The sequence below is a fragment of the Zingiber officinale genome, chromosome 5A (genome assembly GCF_018446385.1).
Source record: "Zingiber officinale cultivar Zhangliang chromosome 5A, Zo_v1.1, whole genome shotgun sequence".
Taxonomy (NCBI): Eukaryota; Viridiplantae; Streptophyta; class Magnoliopsida; order Zingiberales; family Zingiberaceae; genus Zingiber; species Zingiber officinale.
Window position 1 is genome coordinate 138,105,120 of NC_055994.1, and position 23,740 is coordinate 138,128,859.

Consider the following 23,740-nt stretch of genomic DNA (forward strand, 5'->3'; position numbering starts at 1 on the left):
TTTTGGGAGTTAGTGCCGCTGAGGTCAACCAGAAGATCGTACGACGGAAATTTCCACTGTCACATCATAGATATGCTCGGTCTATTAAAATATTGTGTCAGAGACACTTTACTAACAAGTCTTTTTAGAAAAAATTTTGATAAACGTACTCGCCTTGGGGAGCGTGCATGTACGTTACAAGAGCTCTATATAAAATAGGGTCCAAGTATCGACGGATGTACACAATAGATATTATTTGTACTATACTGTTTATTCTTATTGTTGCTCCGCCTTCTACATTATTATCGGTAATTGATTTAAACGTTGGAGGACCAATGTTGAGGATCCCTTCCCTAACTCGACACTGATGTCAACTTTCTTGAAGGACGGTCAACAAAAATATCACACCTTAATTTTTCATCACATTGATTTTTGAACCGATCATATGACTTAAAGAAAGTTGTAAAGAGTTTTTGTTTATAAATTTTTATATTTTTAACATGATATTTACATTTATGTAGTATATATTAAAGACCACAAAAAAATCATTTAAAATTCTGATCTTGGTAGATGCCCTCAATGATGCCCCATTTAGCGTGGCACAGTGATAAAATATTTAAGTAAATAAATTAAATGATCATACGGGGTGTGATGCAGTAGTAAAGTATTTAAGGAAATAAATAAGATGATCAAAATTTCAATTTCAGATTAATATTTTAAAAGTCAATTTTTAAATATACATAAATTATATTTTAAATTTATTTAATAGATCTATCTTTCGGACTAAAGTTAAACACATGAATTATTATAAAAAAAAAATTAAGCTCAAGATGTATCAAACATGCTGTTTCTTCTCTCCTTTGAGAGAGGAACTGCATCCTTTGGAAAGATGGCGACAAGGCAATTGCCTTGGATCAAGCGGCTGGTGACAAAAAAGGACCATGTGCTTCATCAACGCTAGAGGATCATGTGCTCTCTCTGATTACCATAATTTGAAGTCAACATGAGACAATCTCAAACATGCAGTCTAATGAAAATATACACCCGACAAAGACGAGTCGAGGAAATGTAGGTTGTTTACACATCAAATGTCGTTGGCAGTTTATGTATATGTATGAGCCTTATCACTGGTAAATACGACATCAAACATTTGCTCATTTGAAATTTCATGTGAGATCATTTTCATCCAAAGTTTCCTTATCCTCTTCTTTCTCGAGCTCTTTCAGATCCCCAGTAGGCAATTTCCTTGCGAGCTTGATAATCTGCACACGAGTTCAATAGAATCAATTAGCACTACATAGAAAACTTTGAAATTAGACCTTCGCATGTTACAAGACGACTTCAAAAGCATTCACTTGATAATCTGACATGCTGATTATTATAGAAAGTATAGTGGAAATCTAAAACCATGTAAGTATCCTAGTGTAGCCAAGTAGGGGGGAAAAATATGTTACCACATGATCGAGATGTGTAATTGGACTTGGTTGAGCAAGTCGCTTAATTTCTTCTATGTCACCTTCTTCGTATGCGGATAACAATTTTCTAGCACAACGACCTTGGTCACTACTTAAAAATGCACCAACTCTGGAAAGAGATGTTACAGCAGAATTAGTTGATCAACGATATGAGAGTAACCGCGGGTGAAAAATGTGAAAGGTCTTGAATGAGAACATAAGAATCACAAGAAAAACATAAATTATGTTTGAATGTTACATTTGAATTTTATTTCATGGACTATATAACATAATCACTGAACTCACTGAGAACAATCATTGTAGCACTTCTGAGCTTGCTGGAAATCATGCATATAGAGGTAAATGATGATTGCACTCAAGTAAGCCTGAAACAAAGCAATCGCTTGGTTACATAAGAATGAAGAAAACAGCACAAAAAAAAATGATGCTGTAGATATTTGGACCGAGGAAACACAAAAAGAGATGTAAATGAACTGCAGTACTGCCAAGATGATAGCTCCTGTAGAGCTCAATGGATAAATAGATACCATATAACTGACAGCAATGAGTGGGTTAACCATTTCTTGTTGTTGAACAAATAAATCATGTTATTGATCTAGCAGATACTAGCTAAACACACTTGTCATGTCCAGGTTGTATGCAGTCTAACAGCAAAACTCATTGCCTTAGACATTCAATTTGACCACTTTTGATATTTCTTCATAGCTATCTTGGAACCATGGATTAACCATCATTTTGTTACATGTGGGAGAGATGGGAGTGCTAAAATGTTAGCTTCAACTCAATACATTGTTGACAGAGAGCCATGAAAATCAGGGATCACAGATAAGGAACGTTGAGGAAGATATGCCATGTTTAGCTCAATGGCTGAGAAAGGCAAGCAGGCAGTTCTCCAGTAAAAAAAAAAAAACAGGAACCCTAAGTAGGGAAGCCTTTTTTTTCCAAAAAAAAAGGATTGGAGCGGCTGTAGCACCCTCAAATTTTATTTGAGGTATCCTAAAAGATTAACAGCTACAGGCACAGGAGCTGCCTATTACAAGCATAGCAAATACCATGTTAGCAACCACATTAAAGGGGCTCACAACAAAAGAGATACTTCTTTAAAGTAATGACAGATCTCTTCTTGAAGCCAGAGCCCCTCAGACTCCAGAGATTTACCCCATCTCTCCACCTTTGAAGCAAGTCCAGTTTGTCCATTTCCTTCTCTCTCAACATAACTCCATGTCTTGTGATCCAGAGCATAGTGCCAGGCTTGTATACCAGGCACCAGCATTTAACCACATCTTAGAGGCATCCTCTCCAATTACTTGAAGAGAACTTGATGCTCAACCATACCAGTGAACTTAAATCTGTGTTAATGATATCCCAATCAACACATGCACTTTATAATCAAAAAAAGTTCTCACACATTTCAATTTCTGCTTCTGCTCCACCGCATAGAAGATGCAAAGCACATAAAGTAGTGGCACAACCCTTGTCAACATAACTGTAGTATTCACACAATCTCTCAGTATCATCCAAGTTTAGAACTTTGCATTTTTAGAGGTCATACGATTCAAACAACTTAACACACAGCCCCATCCTGAATTCCTAGGTTAATCAGAAAATCACAAACACAGTTGAGAACTTGCTACCCAGGTTCCACCTCCAAATGAAACTATATTCATTTTTGTGGTAGTATCATCCCCAACCTCTCATGCAATTTGAGTTAAATCTCTGATCCTAACTGGTCTGCTGAAATTCAACCCCAAGAAAGATGCACATCCCTCTCTTCCACCTGCTTATCTAGGCAGACAGAACAGTTCAGGTAATACAATTTCATCCTGCCATCTAAGGTGCCATAGTATATTATTACTACTCTACAAACTTGAGCTGTGATACTACTTATTGTAACAAACATCACGCACCTTAAAAAACTCCTTCCATAAGAAGGATCATTTGTCTGTGGTCATATCCATCCAGTTTGAAGTTCTCAAGTATGTTCTTTGGAGGATTCTCACCCAAATCACATCCACCTTATTTACCCAAGCCCATCACCATCTGCATTGCAGTGCACAATTAAAGACTTCAAGATTGATTACACACAATCCTCTAAACCTGGTGGCTTGCAGACTATGTCCAGGAAGCCAGGCATCTGACCACCTTCATCTCCACACTAATCAGTTGTCAAATGGAACTTCTTCTAAGCTCCATTCTCTAGATTAACAAAGCTGGAATTGTATAGACCATAGCTGGATACAAAGTGACTGAAGGTGCAGTAACAATGTCCCCTCTTCTTGGGATTCTCCCAAGTAATGAGATTGAAGACTCGTTGGAATTAATTTTGGATCCACTGTAAAGAGAAAAAGTTCTACTGTCACCTTCAAACTACGAATTCTATCTTGGTCAACCGTCTAAAAGAACAGCAAGTCATCTATGAACTGCAATATTTGGGAATCATGTGTTGTTGCTCTATCTTCGTCCTCTTCGTTCTCCCTTCAATCATGATGACTGACACCAATTTGTACAGACACAATACACTGGTCATCTCCAAAAAAAAAAAACTATTTCAGCTAATGATGTCGGATAGGATAACGATTATCCGTAATACGAAGGGAAAATTAAGGAAAAGATAAGAAGAGAACTCAAAGAAAACAAAGAGAAATCTGTCGTTTGTCAAAAAAGGAAACTTTATTAATAATAAAAGATTAATCCTCACATAGCTAAACAAGTGTTTATATAGACTAGATTGACTCTAGACCCAAAGACTCAAAAAGGAAAAAAATCCTAATATATAGACCTCAATTCTTATCTGGTAAAGAAAGAAAAGAAGTCCTACCAAAAAAGGAAAATTCATAACAAAAAGAAATTTTCAAAACATGGCACTCATATAGATAATCCTTAACCCATAATATCAAAAATACCTAAATACCATAAAAGCAGAAGTTACTAAAAATAGTAAAGAATATGTTTGGAGGCTCTGAAAAGGGCCTAAATGGTGATTTTGGGGCCCGAAACTTGGCAATTACAAATTCCCTAGTAACAAACGTAGATCTTTAAATTCTACATGCGTGAACACTGACAGAGCCTGATTTCAAATCCCGAGTTAAAAATTATGACCCTTTGAAATTCAAGGGGTCATATTGTCCTGCATCAGTATGCCCGGGTTGAAAAGAACTCACCCTTGAGTTCACAATTGCCTCATCAGCATCCACCGAATAAGGAGTCAAATGCTTCACATTGAAAACATTAGAAGTATTCAAATGACTAGGAAGGCGCAACATGTAGACATTATCATTGATCTTCTACAGTATCTCACACGGTCCAATCTTCCGATCCTTCAATTTATTATACTTGTCAATAGGGAAACCATCACGAGTTAATACATAGATTCTCCAACCTCAAAAAGTAGACAATGACTATCAACCCGAATCTTGTACTTGATATTGCTCTCAAGAATTGCCAATTTTACATGCTTATGAATGCCCTAGAGATGCTCTGCCATCTCATTTGCTTTAAGACCAAATTGTTCTACATGTAGAACAGGGGCTAAGTCCAAAACCCCAGATGGGTTCAGCCCGTAGACAATCTCAAAATGACTCAAACCTATAGTCATGTTTCTCGATTTGTTGTAGAGAAACTCTATTTGAGGTAACGTCAAGTCTCACTGCTTCGGCTTAGTTCCTATGAAATATCTTAGAAGATTGTCCAAACTCTGATTCACCACCTCGGTTTAACCATTTGTCTAAGGGTGGTAGGTGCTGCTAAAGTTCAATTGCGTGCCCAATTTTCCTCATAAGCTCTTCCAGAAATGACTGATGAACTTTGTATCTTGATCTGAAGTCATGGACCAAGGAAGTCATGTAAACGCAAGATCTCCGTCAAGTAAAGATGGACAATCCATAGTCTTCTTGCAAGCTACAAAGTGTCTCGTCTTTAAAAATTTGTCAACCACAACAAGAATCAAATCTGAGGTTCGTTGGGTGCGGGTAATCCTAATACAAAATCCACGCTGACATCGAACCAAGGAGCTTTAGAACAAGAGAGTGTATAAGCCTGTATTGGTGAGAACTCCTTTGACCGCTGGCATACAGAACATCGGTCTACAAAGTGAGCCATATCACTAGTCCAACTTAGGCTAATAAAAATCGACAGAGATAAGGACCAATGTCTTATCACGTCCGAAGTGTCTCTCATTATGAAGCTCACTTATGATCTACTGCCTTAGAGAGCAATCTAGAATACACAACTGCAACCCACGAAATAGATAGTTATTATGCACCTCCTAGAATATCCTTCCGAATGAAGGATCAGTTGCGTACATATCTGCGAAGACCTTATAGCCTACAACTTTGGTAGTCATAGTGGTAAGTAATGAAGAGCGACGACTCAGAGCATCTACGACACGGTTCAAACTCCAGAGTGAACTCCTGAAAATAAGTCACCCATTTGGCATGCCGCCTACTCAGCTTATGTTGACCATTGATGTACTTTAAGACTTCATGATAAGTAAATAGGATGAACTCCTATACTAGGTAGTGACGTCAATACTTCAAGAATTGAACAATGACATAAAACTCTAAGTCGTAGGCAGAATAATTCTTATCCGAATAGCTTTCCACTAAAGAAAGCAACTAGACCCCAGACTGACTCAGAACACCCCCTATGCCAATGTCGGATGCATCAGAATTGACCTCAAACACTTTGTCAAAATCAGGAAGTGTCACAACCGCCTTGGTCATCTTCTGCTAGACCAGTTGAAAACTAACCTATGCTTCTTCAGACCACTTTAAATCTCGTCCCTTGAGACACTTGGTGATAGGAGCAATCAAAGTGCTCTGATGAACCTACAATAAAAAGAAGTCAAGTCATGGAAACTTCTGACATCATGCAAGGTCCTCGATTGAGGCCACTCCAAGACGGCGTCTATCTTTGCTTGATCTACGTGCACACCATCAGTAGACACAATAAAGCTAAAAAAATTATGATGCAATAAAGAAAGAACTCTTCTTATTGACAAATAACTGCTCCGTCTTCAACATTTCAAAAATAGCACGAAGGTGATCGAAGTATAATATCCATGTCGGACTGTAGATCAGAATGTCATCAAAGTAAACCACCACAATCTTTCCCATGAAAGGTCGCAAGATCTAATGCATAAACCTCATGAATGTGTCGGGTGCATTAGACAATCCAAAAGGCATAACCATCCACTCATATAGCCCATGTTGCGTCTTGAATGCAATCTTCCATTCATCTCCATGCATTATTCTGAATGGTAGTATCCACTTTTAAGGTCAATTTTTTAGAAGACCCTAGAACTGGATAGCTGATCCGGGGAATTGAAAACCTGTACTTCACTGTAATCTTATTGATGGCTCGACTATCAACACATATGTCACGAACTATCCTGTTCGGCACTAGTAGGGCAAGAACTGCACATGGGCTCATGCTCTCATGGATATAACCCTTCTCCAGTAATTCCATCACTTATCGCTGCAATTCTTCAGTCTCCTTGAGACTAAGGCGATATGTTAGTCGATTAGGTAAACTCGACCCCAGAACAAGGTCAATCTGATGCTGGATATCTCGCATAGGTGGTAGTTTAAAAGGAAGATCCTCTGGCATTAGCTCATCAAAGTCCGCTAGCAACAACATTCGTGGCTAGGACATCGCTATGGCATGACAACAAATCATAGACTTCGCCTCCCTTCTCCATCTCATGCAAGAACCTGCATAGTGAAAGCAGATTAGTAGTTTTGGCTAAGGGAATTGGAGTGATTTCTTCTCGCCGCAACGCCAATACAATCTTATTTCTCTTAATGTGAAGGGTGTAAGTATTCTTCCATCCATCGTAGATAATGCTGCAATCATACTGCAAGGGTGTCCCAACAGTAGTACAAGACATGCATCCATGGTCACCACGTCACACCAAGTACTATCAACATATTTGCTACCAATTGAAAAAAGGTACGAGGCATCACCTGTTTACTATTACCTCGTTGTCTTTATTCAACTACAACAATTTATATGGCTTAGAATGATGATCCATCTTTGGATGTAATTTTCGAACAACCTCCTCGGATACTATGTTCTCACAACTGCCGCTGTCAATGCTCATCTTACAAACTTTATCCGTAACAGCGCAGATGGTGTGAAAAATATTGGTTCTCAGCCACTCATCCCCTAAATCGCCTTTGGGAGCCAACCGACTCTTGCGCATAACCAAAGTCTTATGGGCATTACTGTACATCATGTCGTCAATTATTGTTGTCTCCTCTTTCACGTCTTCCTCGATCAGTAAATTTTTACCTTTTGGATCAACAGGAGAAGGTTTCTTGCATTAGTTCACCCTATGCCCCTATTCACCACAATGATAACACCTGAAACAGGCCTTTGAATTTACCTATGGGGGCTACTGCTATGAAGGACGAGAATCCTAAGAGCAAATTAGCCGGCTGTTTTGGTCGCCTCTACCCACTGATTTCTGATTATGTGCTTTTCAATGGCCAATATATGCCGGAAGACCTTTAAAATCGTCCACAAGGAATGAAGGCTGAGGATATATAGCAAGGACTGTGTAACCCCTCTAACTATCATGCCACCATCTACTCCTTTGTCTCAAATAAATCGTTTCGAGCAATCAACTGGAAGACTCACCCGTATACTCATCGACCAATCTCGCACCTGTCTCAACAAGTAAAGTCGCTGAACAGAATTTGGGCATAAGCGAAAGGAAGGAAGTGTTCCCTCATCTTCTTCTTCATCTTCTCCGAGTCAGTTAGTTATTTGGGGTTTGCCCTATCTATCTCACGATCATTGCATCTGCTCCCACCACGCTAATGCTCGATCCTTGAGCCTGATGGCAATCAGCTACACCTTCATTTGATCTGGAACTTATTTACAGTCGAAAATCCGTTCCACTTCGTTGATCTAATCAACGAAGCCCTCTGCCAGTAACATACCATAGAATTCGGGCACTTCAAACTGAAAACCGAGGTCTCCATAGGGCTCCTCCCGACCACGGCATTTGTGGTATGTAGCTCGTTGGTGATAAAGGTTCTCGATGGAAATTCATATCCACGATCTGAGATCTCACGATCCTCTAGGTTTTGTGTCGCCTCAGCTACACACTGGGTCAAATCTGCAACTTGCCTCTGTAAATCCTCAATCAACATTATGTCATAAACGCTACAATCAAGGTGCTCGCCTTCCTCCATCGGAACTGCTTGTGACCGCAACCACGATGCCCTTCCATGGATCTGATTTGCTCTAATACCAACTGACACTAGGAAGGATAGTGATTATCCTGCAGGCTAACGAGAAAGGGGAATTGAGGAGAAGGCAAGAAGAGAATCCTAAGAAAACAAAGAGAAATCTGTCATTTGCCAAAAAAAAGAAAGCTTTGTTAATAATAGAGAATAATCCTCAAATAGCTAAACAACTGTTTATATAGACTCTAGACCGTAAGACTCAAAAAGGAAAGAAATCCTAGACCTCAATTCCTATCTTGTAAAGAAAGGAAAGAAATCGCACCCAAAAAGAAAATTCATAACAGAAAGAAATTATCAAAACAAGACGCTTATATAGACAATCCCTAACTTATAAATACCAGAAATATCAAAAATACCCTAAATACCATAAAAACATAAATTACTAAAAATGGTAAAGAATATGTTCGAAGGCTTAGAAAAGGGCCTAAATGGTGTTTTGGGGGCCCAAAACTTGGTGGTTACGAATTCTAGTAGCAAACGTAGATCTTTAAATTATGCATGCGTGAGCGTTGACATAGCTTGATTCTGAGTCCCAAATCAAAAGTTATAACCTTTTGAAGATCAAGGGGTTATATTGGGTTGATCCTGCATTAGGTAACCATTAATGATAGCAAAAGGTGGAATCCGCCACCCCAGCGGCCCCACAACTATTTGTGAGGAGGTAAATCAGAAAACTATAGTTGGTCAATGCGGGAAGAGCTTTTTTCCCTCGGCTTTGTCGATTCAAACCCTTGTCCGTAGCAACTCGACCCCGCACTAGCCAACTCAACCCTGCCCTGGGGGCATCAGCTAGCCACGAAGATTGGTAGAAGAAAGGTATCATAAACCTTAATTAGGAGTACTTTCTCTCCGTCTTTCTCAGATTGCATTATTGAATAGCTTTGGTGGTTAATTGAAAAAAGTTGCTACCTTTTGGAAGTTTGTTTATGATTGGATTTCATGTTTTGTAGTTCCTTCCAATTTAAAAAAAATGGTTGTTCATTTCTTAGTTTCTTTGACTTCATTTCCTAGTACCATTCAAAATTAATTTTCTAGAGTAACTTTTTATTTGGTGTGACTATTCTAGTTAATTACTTTTATGATAAATAAGATGCTATTGTTGATCCAAAAAACCCACCAATATCAATCCCAAACCCAAATAGAGTTCAACACAGGAATATGATTCATATAGCCAATCTCCAATGATGGAAACTTGTTCTACAAATAAGAAGTCATACAAGTATCATGTTCCTAAAATTCAGATCCAATTGACATTTGAGCGGATTCCAATTTCCAAGCAATCAGAAAATAAAGCCAAAAGGGGTGCACACTTATGTAAAATTAATTGTTAATTAAAATCAGAAAACAAATATCATAAATAGTTTTTGAGCTAGACATTAAAGATTCAAACCACTAGAACTTGTTTTTACCATATAAAATTGTATCACTAACATTTGTTTGAGCTTATTAGAAGATTAGACTGCATTGAGCCCCTTCATAGAGCCCCTTTGTAATCCATACAATACAACTAGATCTTGTCCATTGTTGTGCAATGAAATAGGAAGTTACAAATTAGTGGCAAGTTATTCACCATATCACTACATTTAATATACATAAACTGTATAAATAATGGATTTGTATACTGTAATGGAATGAAGTTGAGAATGACACCTTGCATTGACTGTTAACAGCATTGCATTTATCAGCTGCTACACCCCATCGTAAAAGAAGAGTTGCAGCATCTGTATATCTGCCAAAGAAAATCATGAATCAGAGAAGTTGATATCTAACTTAGACACTTTGTGTACACTTCCTACACAAAATGTATGAAAATTTTACTCAAGCAAAAGTAGCAAGAAAATCTCAACAAAACTATCAGCTCGTGCATCAGATGGTATTTGTAGTGCATTGTGAAGATTTGTCAACGTGAGTTTACAATAATACACTTTAAATTTTCATCACAGACAAGATAAACATCATCAAATAATTTATATTATAGAATCCTCAACAAAAAATCAATTGAAACAAGATAGCAGATTGTTAAACCATAAAGATGTAAATTGGGCACTTAGGCAAATTCTTGCTTTTATGGACTTATCAATTTTATCAGCCCACAGCTAATGATTTCAAATCTAGTCTTGTACCCATATTATTGCTCTATAATGTGTGGTCTAACTGTCGATTATAGAAGCACATATACCTTGGCTCTTTGTCTGCATTCCCGTGAAATTTAGTCACTGGTTCAAGCTTATCTGATTTGACATTAGAGGACGTTGAGCAATAAATTACAAAAACAAAGCTTCCATCAATTTATCTTGTGGTATCAGAATTTCTTTATTAAAGTTGTGGTTTTACTACTGCTCTCAGTCTTTGAGATATTTTCTGTGCTGAGTGTTGTGCTTCTCTACTGCTGAACTTTGATTTATACCAGTCATCAACTTGTGTCATGCTCAGGAACCAAAACAAGTAACAACTAATTTAAAAAATTACTGCTCCATCATATACAAAAGCAAAGAATCAGAAAGGTGGTTCATCTTGTAGACTACTGACCCACTCACAAAAATGTTAACAAGTTGGCCACCCAGGTTTTCCCTTGGACCCTACTATGAACCCAAACATGGAAGTCCACTAAGATTTGGTTCATTTGCTATCATTTTGCCAAAAACTTGATCTCAAACCATGAGTAGCTAGAGTGAGAAAGATAATAATCAGGAACTGCAAATTTCACTTACTCCTCAACTAGACTTAAATACTTACTTCCCTGCCTGAACAGGCTTCAATGAGTAGATAGGAGCTCAAACCCAGTTAAAGTGGGTTGGGTTGGGTAGGTTAAGTACCAGAAAAATTTGACGTAATATGATTCTGACCCAACATGAGCAAGCCAATCTCAACGTGAGAAACATACAATAGAGTTAAGAAAAGCATGTGCTTGGGAATGAACTGTTTCAGATGGCACATGGAACTAGCCAGTGTAGTGTGTCATGAGCACTGCCTTTCATCAATCAATTTTTAATAGACAATACATTGTACAATACATGAAACTCGAGATTAAAATTTCTACAGAACCATCATCCATAACATGGCTGTTACTTGAAACAATGAACTTGAGTAGGTGTTGACTGTTAACACCATATTAGCAATGCAATTACAAGGTTTTAATATCCATAATTTGGTAATCATGGTGTTTGGCTCTGAGCCTCCATGGAGAGAGGAACTCAGAAGTAACTGGGGACATAATCAGAATATGAAAGTTTGATGGCTGTCTCACTCATCAGTTAAGTCTTACAGAACCTTCCGTAAAACCTACAAAATATTTGCTGAAATATCAAAACTTAGTCTGCAAACTGCTTAGGAGTCCTATTAGACTTTCAGGAAGTTTAACAAAAACGTGAGTAATCAATAATCAATACTTCAAATGACAAGCTCAATGTTGAATGGCATAATAGATATGAACCAGATTGTGCACAAACTATTACAAACCACTAACTTCTGCTAATTTGGAGATGCTCTAATGCACAAGAAGCTTGACACATGAAATAGGAAGGATCTAATTGTGAACATATGTAGATACATATTGTAGTCAAGAACTTCATATAGCTAACTAGAATGTATAATGTAAAGCTCCTCACCTTTCAAGTTTAACATAAGTGCTTGTCGCAGCACGATATAAATCAAAAGCCATTTGCTCTTTCCCATCTTCCTCTAGAATTTCACAAGCATCAATATACAACCGAACAGCTTCATCAGGGTTTGTATCTTCCAAAGCACTGTGGTAAAACCAATATGTGATAAGCGCTATTTAACGAACAACATTGTTCACACCAAGTTGACTCACCTAGCACCCTTTCCTAGAGCATCTGATGCAGGCTGTGATCTTCCACATTCTCTGTATAATTCAGATGCTTTTCTATAAAAGTCAGAAACCTCATTCCAGTGGCCAAGCTCTTTTGCTAAAGAAGCAGCAGACTCCATATGCTTGGCAGCATCCCAAGGTCTGTAAAGCTTGTAAGGATTACAGCTATCCGTCTTTATCAGAAAATACAAATTATGGATTTTAGCAAATGACAAAGCAAGCAAGGATACGAGGAAATCATTTCTTGTCCCTTGGAAGCCTTTTCAAAAGCTTCTTTTGCTTTCTCATTTTCTTTCTTGAATCTATAGCCAACAGCTTCAAAAGAATGAAACTAATAAGCAAGCCAAAGAGTTATTGCAACTAAAGAGGCAAAAGTAATATCAACCAACCAGCTTGCTCATACAATGCAGTAGCATTCTTCCAATCTGCATTCCATCTTGTAAAACTGAGTTTTGTTCTGCAGTAAAAGAAACCCATTGAGAAAAGTTCACACAGTCAAAACTAGTCTTTGATCTCATTCAAAAAAAGCCTGTACAAAGACACGAGGACAGCTCAGCATTTTGGTTGAAAGGTCGATGAAGACTCCCATGGACTTAAAAAAGATTGTTTCTATTATAGGACGAGTATATGAATTTCATAATTAAAATGAACACTAGATAGGCTAAGACAAAATGTTAGTCTAGCAATGAAATGAACCTTGTCCATTATCCTAATAAAATCTGAAACAATAATTTGTATGTAAATCAACTTCAAGTCAAGCTGGAAGCCGAGCAAGAACTATATCAGTAGGGACAGCTAAATTCATCCTTATATAATTTTGATCTTGAAGATATAAAGGAGTGTTGTATTGGCTGTCATGCTTGTACCACAATGCACATAGGATACTAATGGGAGCTAGACAATTCATCCAAGAACAACTCTCCCCTAAAGGTAAAACTTTAGGTAAGAATCTCGCTTTGAGGTAAGACTTTTTAAGGTAAGAACTCTAGGATTCTCTCTCTAGGATAAGACCTTTTGAGGTAAGATTATCTCTATGGTAAGACTCATTCAAGATTAGAAATTCTGCGAGGTAAGACTCCGAAGTAAGAACAACTGCAAGTAAAACACTTACTCCAAGTAGAACGTCTGAGGAAATAGCATTCCCGCTCCTTAATTTCAACCTCCTATATCTAAGACTAACTTGAGAGTAGGAGTGTATACCTGCTGAGCACATTCATGATGCATTCTATTTATAGGGTCAGAAATTTACAACTCTGACCCTATAAATTCTGATTCAAATTTTAATAATGGATCCATCCATCTGATCTACACCGAAGGTTTGAACTAGAACAAAAAAAAAAATCCTTGACTTTTTCAGCTATATCTTTCATATTATATTCCTGAACTAATATTCCAACCGAATTTTAGGATGAAACGCCAAAGAATAGCATCTAAGTTTAACCGAAGAATGAAAATGCCTACATTATCACTATCTTCTGCTCTAAAAAAATAAGATCTCGCTTGATTGGGTTTGTACAGAAGACAACAGAACTATTTTTTAATAATCAGTTTAAAACGAAATATTGCCTTTACAAGATTGAGGAACAACTGGAAGATGATAGTATTATACTAGCACATCCAAATTTTGAATTTGCTAAAACACAGTTCATTATTCATCTGAAATGCATCCATATCAATGACTACTAATAATACCCATCAACAAAAACCACGAAAAGTCAAGTAAAACAAAAAATGCCCGGAAATTGACAAAGAAACAACTACTCGGATATGGATCCAAGAAGGCAATTTCGTCTGCCACACAATAACGGTTTACAAGCACAGAAGAATCAATGTCAAGGAACCAAACAAAATGAAATCGCTACGACAATGGGAAAGGGGCAAGTGAAGAAAACGAGAGAGCATAACACGGTGAACCGCAGAGGGAGTAAAAGCGATTACAATTTGTCGGCCTTGGCCATAAGCTTGCCGGGATCTTGAGTCGTCATGGCTGCTCCCTTTTTCGCTGCGCCCCCTCCTCGATCGGCGCTGGCTTATCGCCCGCGTCGCGTCTCGAAGCAGAAAGAGAAGACGATGAGTTGGCGATGATCAATAATTACGCTACGAAATCATATACCGTTTCGATATTCGGACGGACGCGATTTTGGACCGATAAATGGATTTTGACACCGTACAAATTCGGAGTTCGGATCTGTCCTAAAATCATTTTAAAGATGTTAGACATATCTTAAAGATATTATCACCGTGGAATTGACAAAAGACATGGAAAAACATGATTTCGAAACAGAAAATCTGAACTAACAAATTCCGCCTCATCGTGTTATTTAATAAATGAATCTGGTCATGCCATTTAATACCACATTGTCACACCAACAAAAGAAACACTTGATACAACAGTGGTAAAATATATATAAAAAAATCTTCCTTATCTGTAATCCAATACATTTTCAAACAGCCCATGAGTTGGTACTAGAGGGGTAGATTTGCATCATATATTCATTTTCAACGACGATAATTAATCACACACGACTACAGTTTGTAAAGTTAATAAAAGATAAAGAAAAAAAAACCAAAATAACAGAATTTTGGCTAAAGCTTAGCTCTTAATATCAACTGTGTTTGCTGTTCAACGATTCTGCACCCCTGGGACAGCTACTAGGTAGCAGTTCTCATGAAAGACTTATCGAGGTTATAGTAAAGTAGCATGACTGCCAGATCTGGTACACTTGCAGATTTCAATATCAACCATTTTACCAGATCGACCAGAGTTGTAAACCAGTAATATTATTGGAAGCTGACCAGTTCTTCAGCAACAACTTTCAAATGAAGTAATGACTAGAAAACTGCTTCTGAAGGAGGAAGGAATCTCATCAGGAAACTTGAGAGTGACCAAATGCTAATTACACCGAGGATTTGGAGAACGGTAAACAGCACCCCTAGCGAGTTGCTTATGGCTGTCGTATGCGATGTTATCTCAGTGCCTCTAACTGAAAAAGATAGAGCAGACACTAGCTGAGCTGCTCTGTTCAACTGGTGCAGCCTGTATACCTGAAATCATGAAAATAGTTATTTAATATCATACAAAACCATTCGCAGATAAGAAAATTCGAACAGCAAAAACAATCTGCAGTTATATACTCACATGAAAAATAATGGGAATAACGGGCAATGCAGGTGATGTTTTACGAGAAGCATACTGCTCGAAAGAAAATTGTACCACCACGCCAACCAAGTATGGTGCTAGAGTAGCAGAGGCTGCTGGTCCAGTCCAAGGCCAAACCAAGCCCATTGTCAGGAGAGGTATTATTAGTGGCATAGCAGATGTAACTACTGAAGTTAACCGAAGACCTTGAATTTTCAACACATATAATTTCTTATGTAATTTAGCTTGAATAGGCCTCCACAGAACATCAATTAACATAACAAAGATTGCAACTCCAGTGTAGAAAAGAGCTTCTGTGAAGAATAATATGAGGAAATCTGTACGTAGAAAAAAATAATTAATACCACGATGAAACTTCATAATATGAGCAAGAATGAATGGAAATTACAAAGTAGATTTTTATCCTCGTATAAAGAGTAAACTTGTTGAATCAATTGTACTTCAATATGAAAGCAAAACATGGCAACAATTATATAAATTTTCCCTTGCATCAACCCAGAATCCAGTGAATCAGATGAATACACGGACCGCTGATGTTACATTATATAAAACAAGCAATAATGTCCTGGACTATTCTTGTTCATGTGATTCTTGGTGTTATCTACTATTCACTAATAAGTTGTATAGCATAAAATAGTAGATCTTTCTTCTTGATAGATGTTTTCTTTAGTGAAGATGCAGAGTGACTGAGTGAGCAATCTTGTTTCTTTACAAAACATAGCAAATGCATAAATACATTTAAATAAGAAAGAATATGTGCAGAAACTGGTATACAACAGTTCCAAGTTCTAGGATTCATTACAAACTGATCAGTGTTGCCAATATAAAAAAAAAATGATATTTGGTTTAGTGCACAGTCAGTTAAAAAAAATCATAGTATACTTTCCAATTCATACTGATTAGTGACGATGAAATATAGAGGAATGCAGTGTTCCTACAATAGCAAAGACTAGAATAAAAAATGCTTCCAGTCTTTGCTCTCATATGATTCGTGTTCAGGAGGAACTGAGCAAATAATGACTCAGCAAAGAAAAACAAAAAAAAAACATTTTTTTGCAGTTGTTTTGACCACGTGCTGCTGCAGAGTATTTAGTATATAAATACAAGACGAAGTTCCATTATCAAGAGGCCAAATAACTTGATTCTGTACCAGAAGAAAATGTTCATACTATAGGCTAGGTAGTATCCTTGATATGTTCACAAAATTTACATGTATATGCGGTCATAAAAGAGCAATGTATCTGACACCTCTAATGCCAGATTAAAAATAAGAGGGCTGCATTAAGCCCTAATCCCTGGCCTTTATCCAAGTATACCAAAATGATTGCAAATAAAGTCTAGATTTAACATCACAATTGTACAAGAAAGTATACCTGTAAATAAAGAGTCCTCAAAAAAGGTAGAAAGTATCTTTCGCAAGTAAAACAAGGGGAAAACCAAGAAGGCTACCAATACAGTTGGTGCAGCAAACCAAAGAATTCTAGACCTTCCCTCCCCTGAAATAGTTTCAACCTCATTTCTTAGGTAACGGTAACCATGGAATGATATAAACCCAGGTTTTCCATCAGATCTCCCAGAAAAAGCAGACAGACTGCTTTTTGGGGAGTTTTCTTGATAATCCAAGTCAAACTTCTCTAGCTCTATATTAGCTTCAAGCTCAGAAGAGGATGATGGGGCTTCAAAAGTAGCCAAACAAGTTAGCCGCCTGCTCAGAGGTTGATTCTTCAGTTTCAAATACCTATAGGAAGTCTGTGCTGGTAGTCCTGATCAGTTACATACACATTTACACATCAGCAATCTAAAAGACAAAAAGCAAAAAAAAATATACTAATATCATAATAAAAGGTACCTTTCACTCTATGCATGCTATTCTCATGGGTCTTTTGATCAGTACACCTAAATGAAGCTGACTGAAAAAGGATAACAATTATCAAAATATAATTATAGTTAAAGAATACAGAATGTGCTAAACGATCCAGTTGATGAAAAGCTACTATATTACTGTACAGAAGCAACAATATTATGGGGAAAAGTAGAAGGATCAGAAACTAGTTAATTTTAATAAAGTTATAGGATAAGATCATGTTTTACAACCCATTTTGTTCAAACCCAATAGTAGCACAAAGATAGTTATGTAGCAGTTGGGAAAAGATTGACTTATACCACCCACTACCCAGTGATACATTAGGATTGGGTAACCACCCTAATGGATCAATCCCAGGTACGGCTAAACTTAGTTGACACCATTAGCATTTGACTTCAATAGTTTTCCAAAAAAAAAAAAGTTACAGCAGATGGGTGATGACAGTGTGAACTTGTATTTTAAAGACAAACGAGGTGGTTGATATATTATGAAAATGTTGAATAATAATCAGAAGAAAAAATAATATCTTATGAAATGCAAAGATAAGCTTCAGATCTATGGTTCCAAATTTCGTTTGTGTCACCCAATATGAGACGATAAATTGTTTAAAACACTGTCACAACCTTGACACAAGAAGATGAAAAGTTCCAAGGCTCTGATGATTGAAAAAATTAGAGGGGGAGGTAGACAATGAAACTCCAACTAATGACAGTTTCTACAACAATTGGAGAAATCCTAGGCGCTGATTAACCTCAGATATTCTTCTTACCTTAGTGGAATAAACACGATTTGAAAATGCAAAATCGGAATTAGGGGTCTCTAGTGGTGGATCCTCAAATTTGTGGAGTTTGCAAACGTAGGTTATCGATTGACCTATTATAGGAGTGCGATGATTAGCAAGAGAATGAAGATTTAAATTGTAGCATGTCATAGCTATGAAACTGAGTTTCACATCAACATTTGCCCAAGGGCTCCCAAAAGAAGAATCCTCCTAGCAAAAAGTAGAGAGGGTGACTCATTTGGACGGGAAATGTGCCAATACCTTAGTTGATGTAGATTTCTTTGCAGCTTAGCATGTGTGCATGCGGACATATGGTCAAGTTCTTGCTGAGTAATGGAACAACTGTGTTGGGATCTTATTGGATGCGTAGGAAAGAAATTTCCTATTCATAATTGCTAAGTATGTATGAGGCGCCTCCCTTGATGAAAGGATGGCTCCACCCTTCAAAGTTAAGGTCCATTGGAAAAAATACTCCTGTGAAGCTCAGTGCCTTCATTGCATTGACATAAATTCACCTCAACTACCAAAGGTGCCTAATTATGTCACATAACAATCCTTTTAAAAAACACATGACATGCTGCCTATATCAGATAGCATCAACATTAAATGAGCAATTTTACATGATTATTTCAAACACATGTTGATTCATAATTTTTTTATATTTGTAGTCTCCAAAAAAAAAAGAGCATTTTCTAGTGCTTGTTGCCTAAGAACTTGTTGCTCTAATACTCTCATCGAGTCGACTAGTGCCTTTATTGTCTCTCTGAGAATTCTTGCCCTTATTGCTTCTTCTGATTATGGTACTATTAATTTCAAATTAGTTTATCATAACAAACCTATGCTTACAAGTGAACTTTTGGTGCACCCATGAAAAGTAACAGAATAGATAAATATATTGGAATAACTGATACAATCTCTAGTTCCCGTGCTTGGTATATTTAATATCATTATTGAGATGCTCTTGAATGATACGATTCACTTGATACTGCCTTTACATAACATAAACCATAGTCCTTGCTTCACATCATTAATAATGAAATTCTCCATCTCAACTTTTTTAATGAATGTTAGATGACTCCAAATAGTTGAGACTAACGCTTGTTGTCATAATGCTTAACTATCTGATATTGATAATGGGCATAACATAGACATGGGATTGTTCAGTGTTTAATTTTATGGCAACAAGATTCTGGACAATGCAGCATCACATTGTAAAACTACTGTTTTTTGGAGTTGTGATATCTAGAACAAGAAAACCATTACTAAAGCAAAACCACAACTTCCTGCATACGACGATGCCAACTTGGCCGATATTAGAAAGAACTAACTTCCTTTTGCTGACAAAACCTACCTGCGATAGAGCCCGACTTGCATGTGAAGTATAGCACATAGACAATTACGAAAAATTCCAACCCTGGACTCAACTTTCCTTCTACTATAGTTCTGCCGGAGATCAATTATCAATTACAGGGGTACATACAATCACTACTTGCCTTGAGCTTCCTCGGGAAGAAGGTCGAAGCAGGAAGGGGGAAAGCGGAGGGCGTAGAGAGAGAAGACCAGCGGAAGGATGAGGACGACGACGGAGCCGACCCAAACGAGAGCGCCATCGTCATCAGACGCTTTGCTTTCCTTGTTCGTCGAAACGAACACTTTAGTCTTAAAACCCTCACGCCGCTGAGGGTGGAAGTAGCATCAATTTTGGCGTTGTGAAGGAGAAATTTTTTATCGCCGGTGAATTTTTGGATCATTTTATCTCGACTCATAATATTTATTAAAAATCATTTTAAGAAACACGTATTTAATTAACCTAATCCATTTCTTCTGTGTAACATAATCATATCTTTATGCAAGTACCAAATGATAAGTATCAAGTGAATGACCTTATTCATCCTTATTACACATAATTGTTATTTAATGACAATGAATAATCATTTATAAATTGTCGCATACTACAGTGGTCAATTATCTCCCTCACACGTTATATTTTAATGACAATCTTATGGGCAGGGCCTGTAGTCTGTAGATTATTCTCATATAATACATGACACGTGATTCGTATTTTATATATATATATATATAGTTATGTTCATTATTGGTATAATCGGAAGTTAAAAAAAAAACAAAACATCAAATATATATATATATATATATATCCTTTTTAATTTTTTTTAAAATTTTAAATTTTAAAAATTCAAAATCGAAATAATAGATATTCATTATTTATTATTATTATTTTTTTAAAATTTTGAATTAAAAAAATTAATTAAAATATTTTTTAAGATTTTATTTTAAGATTCATGCATCCCAATTGGATTATAATTTTCAAATTATTTTTTTTTTAAGATTTTATCTCTATATAATGTTTAGTAAAAAGAAAAGTTAAAAATAAAACATACTTAAATATTTATGAAATATTATAATGTGTTTAGGGGATATATTTATATATTAAGGATTTATACATATAAATATTGATTTTTTAAATTCAAAAGTTAAAATAAATTAAAAAGAAAAAAAATAAAGGTCCCTAAGAAACATTGCTCTATATATATTTGCGCACATTGATGAAAAGTTATTCAAATTTAACTATCTTAATGGTAAATTTTAAAGTTAAGAAATTATTATCTAAGGTACAACAAGTTTAATTTGACATGTTACAAAATTTGTTGTCCGCTAGGATAACTTGGAAAGGGCCAAGAATTAAAGATATTAAACAACTTAGAGAGAGAGATAGTTCGCTTAACCGACTTGTCATGTACAAAAGAAACTTTAATCCCTATTTCGAGTAAACTAATTAAAATACAAACTATTTCCCTTTTTTAACTTCTTGAATGAGTGTACCATTTAGATTTAGATTCGATTTTTTTTCTATGGATTAGTTACAACTCACCATATGAGACTACAGTGGAGCATTAAATCGATCCCAGCTTAGATATGGAGCTCTACCATTGAATTTGAAGGACAACAATAAAGGGTACCCAGAGCAATGTTAGAGAGGGATATTGAAGGATGATTAACCCTGAAATCCCTAGGCAAATTTGATGAGCACTTGTCTTATATCTCCTCAATGATTCACATCTAACCCCATCCCACTCTTCTCCGACCAGCATGTTCAATCTTTTTTAGCCCTAAAGACTTAGAGTTGTGTTCCAACCAGCATGACCACTTTTATTCCTAATCTAACTAAAACCACCTTACCTAAGTTAGGTTCAACTCGATCAAACTTAACTTTCCTCAACAAACAACTCACTCCTCTCACCTTGGTCTACACCAACTTCCCTCCATTGAGAACTGAGCCAACTCAAGTATATGGCATGATTAATTACTATGGTTTGCTCATAATAATAATAGAGCAATCTGTGCATCCCAGATTTATCCGATGGACGGTGAGAAAGGATAGAAATACTTGGACACATAGGCCTTTTCTTTTTGTCTAGAAGTGTAGCTTGGATGTGCAGATATTACCACATTATGTTGAATAAAGATGCAAATACAACACATCTAAATAAGAATGCTTTAGCAATTACAGTTGTATCTCCGGTGATTGTGATTACCTTTGGAGATTTAACAATGGTTAAAAGATATCTTCACCTTGACATAATTAGGTTTCACATAGATTTCCACAATATAGTGCATCCATGTTTTAACACAAGAATTTAGAAAATAATAGCAGACATAATCAAGTTATTTTTTGCTGCTTTTACATTTTAACTGTGCATCAAAAAGTAACGGGAAGAAACTGCAAACCGGAAACTACGAAGTTAAAAAAGAATGGTTTGCATAAGTTCTTGTACAAGTTTCTCCTTTGTATTCCAAGAACCAGGGTGAAACTTTTGAGTTGAAGAACACGACTTATTTAATCCAACGATTCTTTGCTCCAATCAAACAGATGTTGATTCCAAACAGAAATCTTTGAAGAATGTGCATAGAGCCAAAGAGACACCTTAGCAAAGGCTTCAAACTCAAATAGTTTTCAAAAATAAATTTAACTTTATCTAAAGCAGTAAACACATAAAAGAAGTCTAGTGGTAATTAAACGACTACGGTGAACAGAGATAAATGTCTATATCTCATAAAAATCCTCCATGAAGAAACACCCAACAAAACATAAAAATTGGGAGAAAAGCTAGAGTAGATTTGAATAAAAGAGGATGGTACAAAGAAAAATTATATTCCATTCGTGAAATTCAAGAAATCACAAATAAAAATTGAAAATGAAACTTTGACATAAATACATTTTCTTTTCATGCAAATCAATAAATAATAAAGATGAAACTTTGCTCCAAAAACAGGAGGCATGTTCGATAACAGTAAATAGCAATTTTCATATTTAAAAATTATGAAGATTGTTATTTACAACAACAACAACCACATTTAAAAATTACATTCCATTCAAGAAATTCAAGAAGCAACAAATAACAACTAAAAAAGAAACTTTGACACAAAAGCTATATACATTGTCCTTTCATGAAAATCAATCCAAAAAAAAAGCTGAAACTTTGCCCAAAAGACAGAGGCATTTTCGATGACAGTACTACCTTCAAAAATACTAATCATTATAAAGGAAAAAATACCAGTTAAATATGGTGGTGCATCAGAAGAGAATTTCAGTCAGCATATCTACTTACCTGAAAGCTCAGAGATCAAGTGTAAAGCCATCATATGCACAATAAGTTTGCCCCAAAAAAAAAGCATTTTTGAAGGCAGTACTACCTTCAAAAGTAGCAAATAGCAATCTTCATAATCTTTAATTATGAAGATTGCTATTTAACAACAACAACAATCATATTTAAAATTAGATACTCTTCATGCAAATCAAGAAGCAACCAAAAAAATTAAAAAATGAAACTTTGACACAAAAAATATATACATTTCCTTTTCATGAAAACCGATAAATAAAAAAAGGTGAACCTTGGCCCCAAAAGACAACGGCATTCTCAATGACAGTACTACATTTAAAAATCACAATCAGCATAAAGGAAAACATACCAGTAAAAGAACATGGTGCATCAGAAGATAGTTTCATTAGCATATTTACTTACCTGAAAGCTCAGAGATCAAGTGTAAAGTCATCATATGCACCATAAGTGGAAAGAATCTTGTGGGGTACTGGGGTAGTGGATGACGCAACACTGGTTCAATGATTAGGCTCATCGAGTTATGCTAGCCTGCTCAAGCTTAACAGCAAGACAAATCTTGGACAACTTAGGTGTTAACAGTAGTCTTATCATACATCATCACCAAATTACCATCTGAAATGCACATATCGACTGAAACTAAAAGCTGTCAACACTAAATAAAAAAAGGATCTGTAATTTAACGTTTAAATGCACTCATCTGGAGAGTGGCTGCACCCACCTCTAAAATTAATTTTAGAGGAATGAGCTCGAAAGACA

General features: G+C 36.3%; 2 protein-coding genes and 2 non-coding genes across 4 annotated transcripts; all 4 read right to left on the minus strand.

Moving 5' to 3' along the window:
* Positions 1-926: 926 nt before the first annotated feature.
* LOC121982061 (gamma-soluble NSF attachment protein-like) lies at positions 927-14,616 on the minus strand. Its single transcript, XM_042534926.1, has 9 exons — positions 14,478-14,616; positions 12,929-12,996; positions 12,770-12,854; positions 12,522-12,680; positions 12,316-12,453; positions 10,358-10,436; positions 1,740-1,819; positions 1,434-1,563; positions 927-1,241 (listed from the first exon to the last, which is right to left on the minus strand). Exons 1-9 carry the CDS (start codon positions 14,522-14,524, stop codon positions 1,146-1,148), a joined length of 882 nt encoding a protein of 293 aa, XP_042390860.1. The 5' UTR covers positions 14,525-14,616; the 3' UTR covers positions 927-1,145.
* On the minus strand, positions 14,478-20,079 carry LOC121982060. The gene is made up of 5 exons (XM_042534925.1): positions 19,838-20,079; positions 17,549-17,609; positions 17,073-17,462; positions 15,679-16,016; positions 14,478-15,584 (listed from the first exon to the last, which is right to left on the minus strand). The coding sequence occupies exons 1-5, from the start codon at positions 19,958-19,960 to the stop codon at positions 15,372-15,374; spliced, it is 1,125 nt and encodes a 374-aa protein (XP_042390859.1). The 5' UTR covers positions 19,961-20,079; the 3' UTR covers positions 14,478-15,371.
* Positions 20,080-22,934: 2,855 nt separating this feature from the next.
* Positions 22,935-23,000, minus strand: LOC121983652. Its single transcript, XR_006112673.1, has one exon. It is a non-coding gene; the product is annotated as a small nucleolar RNA snoR101 (small nucleolar RNA).
* A 349-nt stretch (positions 23,001-23,349) lies between these two features.
* Positions 23,350-23,414, minus strand: LOC121983653. The gene has a single exon (XR_006112674.1). It is a non-coding gene; the product is annotated as a small nucleolar RNA snoR101 (small nucleolar RNA).
* Between the last annotated feature and the right edge of the window lie 326 nt (positions 23,415-23,740).

Bases quoted from the DNA above. Each gene is read 5' to 3' on its own strand.
- LOC121982061 (XM_042534926.1), bottom strand. From the start codon at position 14,524: ATGACGACTCAAGATCCCGGCAAGCTTATGGCCAAGGCCGACAAATT. The intron at 1,820-10,357 runs GTGTCATTCTCA...GCTTTGTTTCAG, and splicing joins CTGTTAACAGTCAATGCAAG to GCTTACTTGAGTGCAATCAT. The intron at 1,242-1,433 runs GTAACATATTTT...ACTCGTGTGCAG, and splicing joins TTACACATCTCGATCATGTG to ATTATCAAGCTCGCAAGGAA.
- LOC121982060 (XM_042534925.1), bottom strand. From the start codon at position 19,960: ATGACGATGGCGCTCTCGTTTGGGTCGGCTCCGTCGTCGTCCTCATCC. The intron at 17,463-17,548 runs GTACCTTTTATT...GTAACTGATCAG, and splicing joins TAGCATGCATAGAGTGAAAG to GACTACCAGCACAGACTTCC. The intron at 15,585-15,678 runs GTGAGTATATAA...TCATGATTTCAG, and splicing joins TTATTCCCATTATTTTTCAT to GTATACAGGCTGCACCAGTT.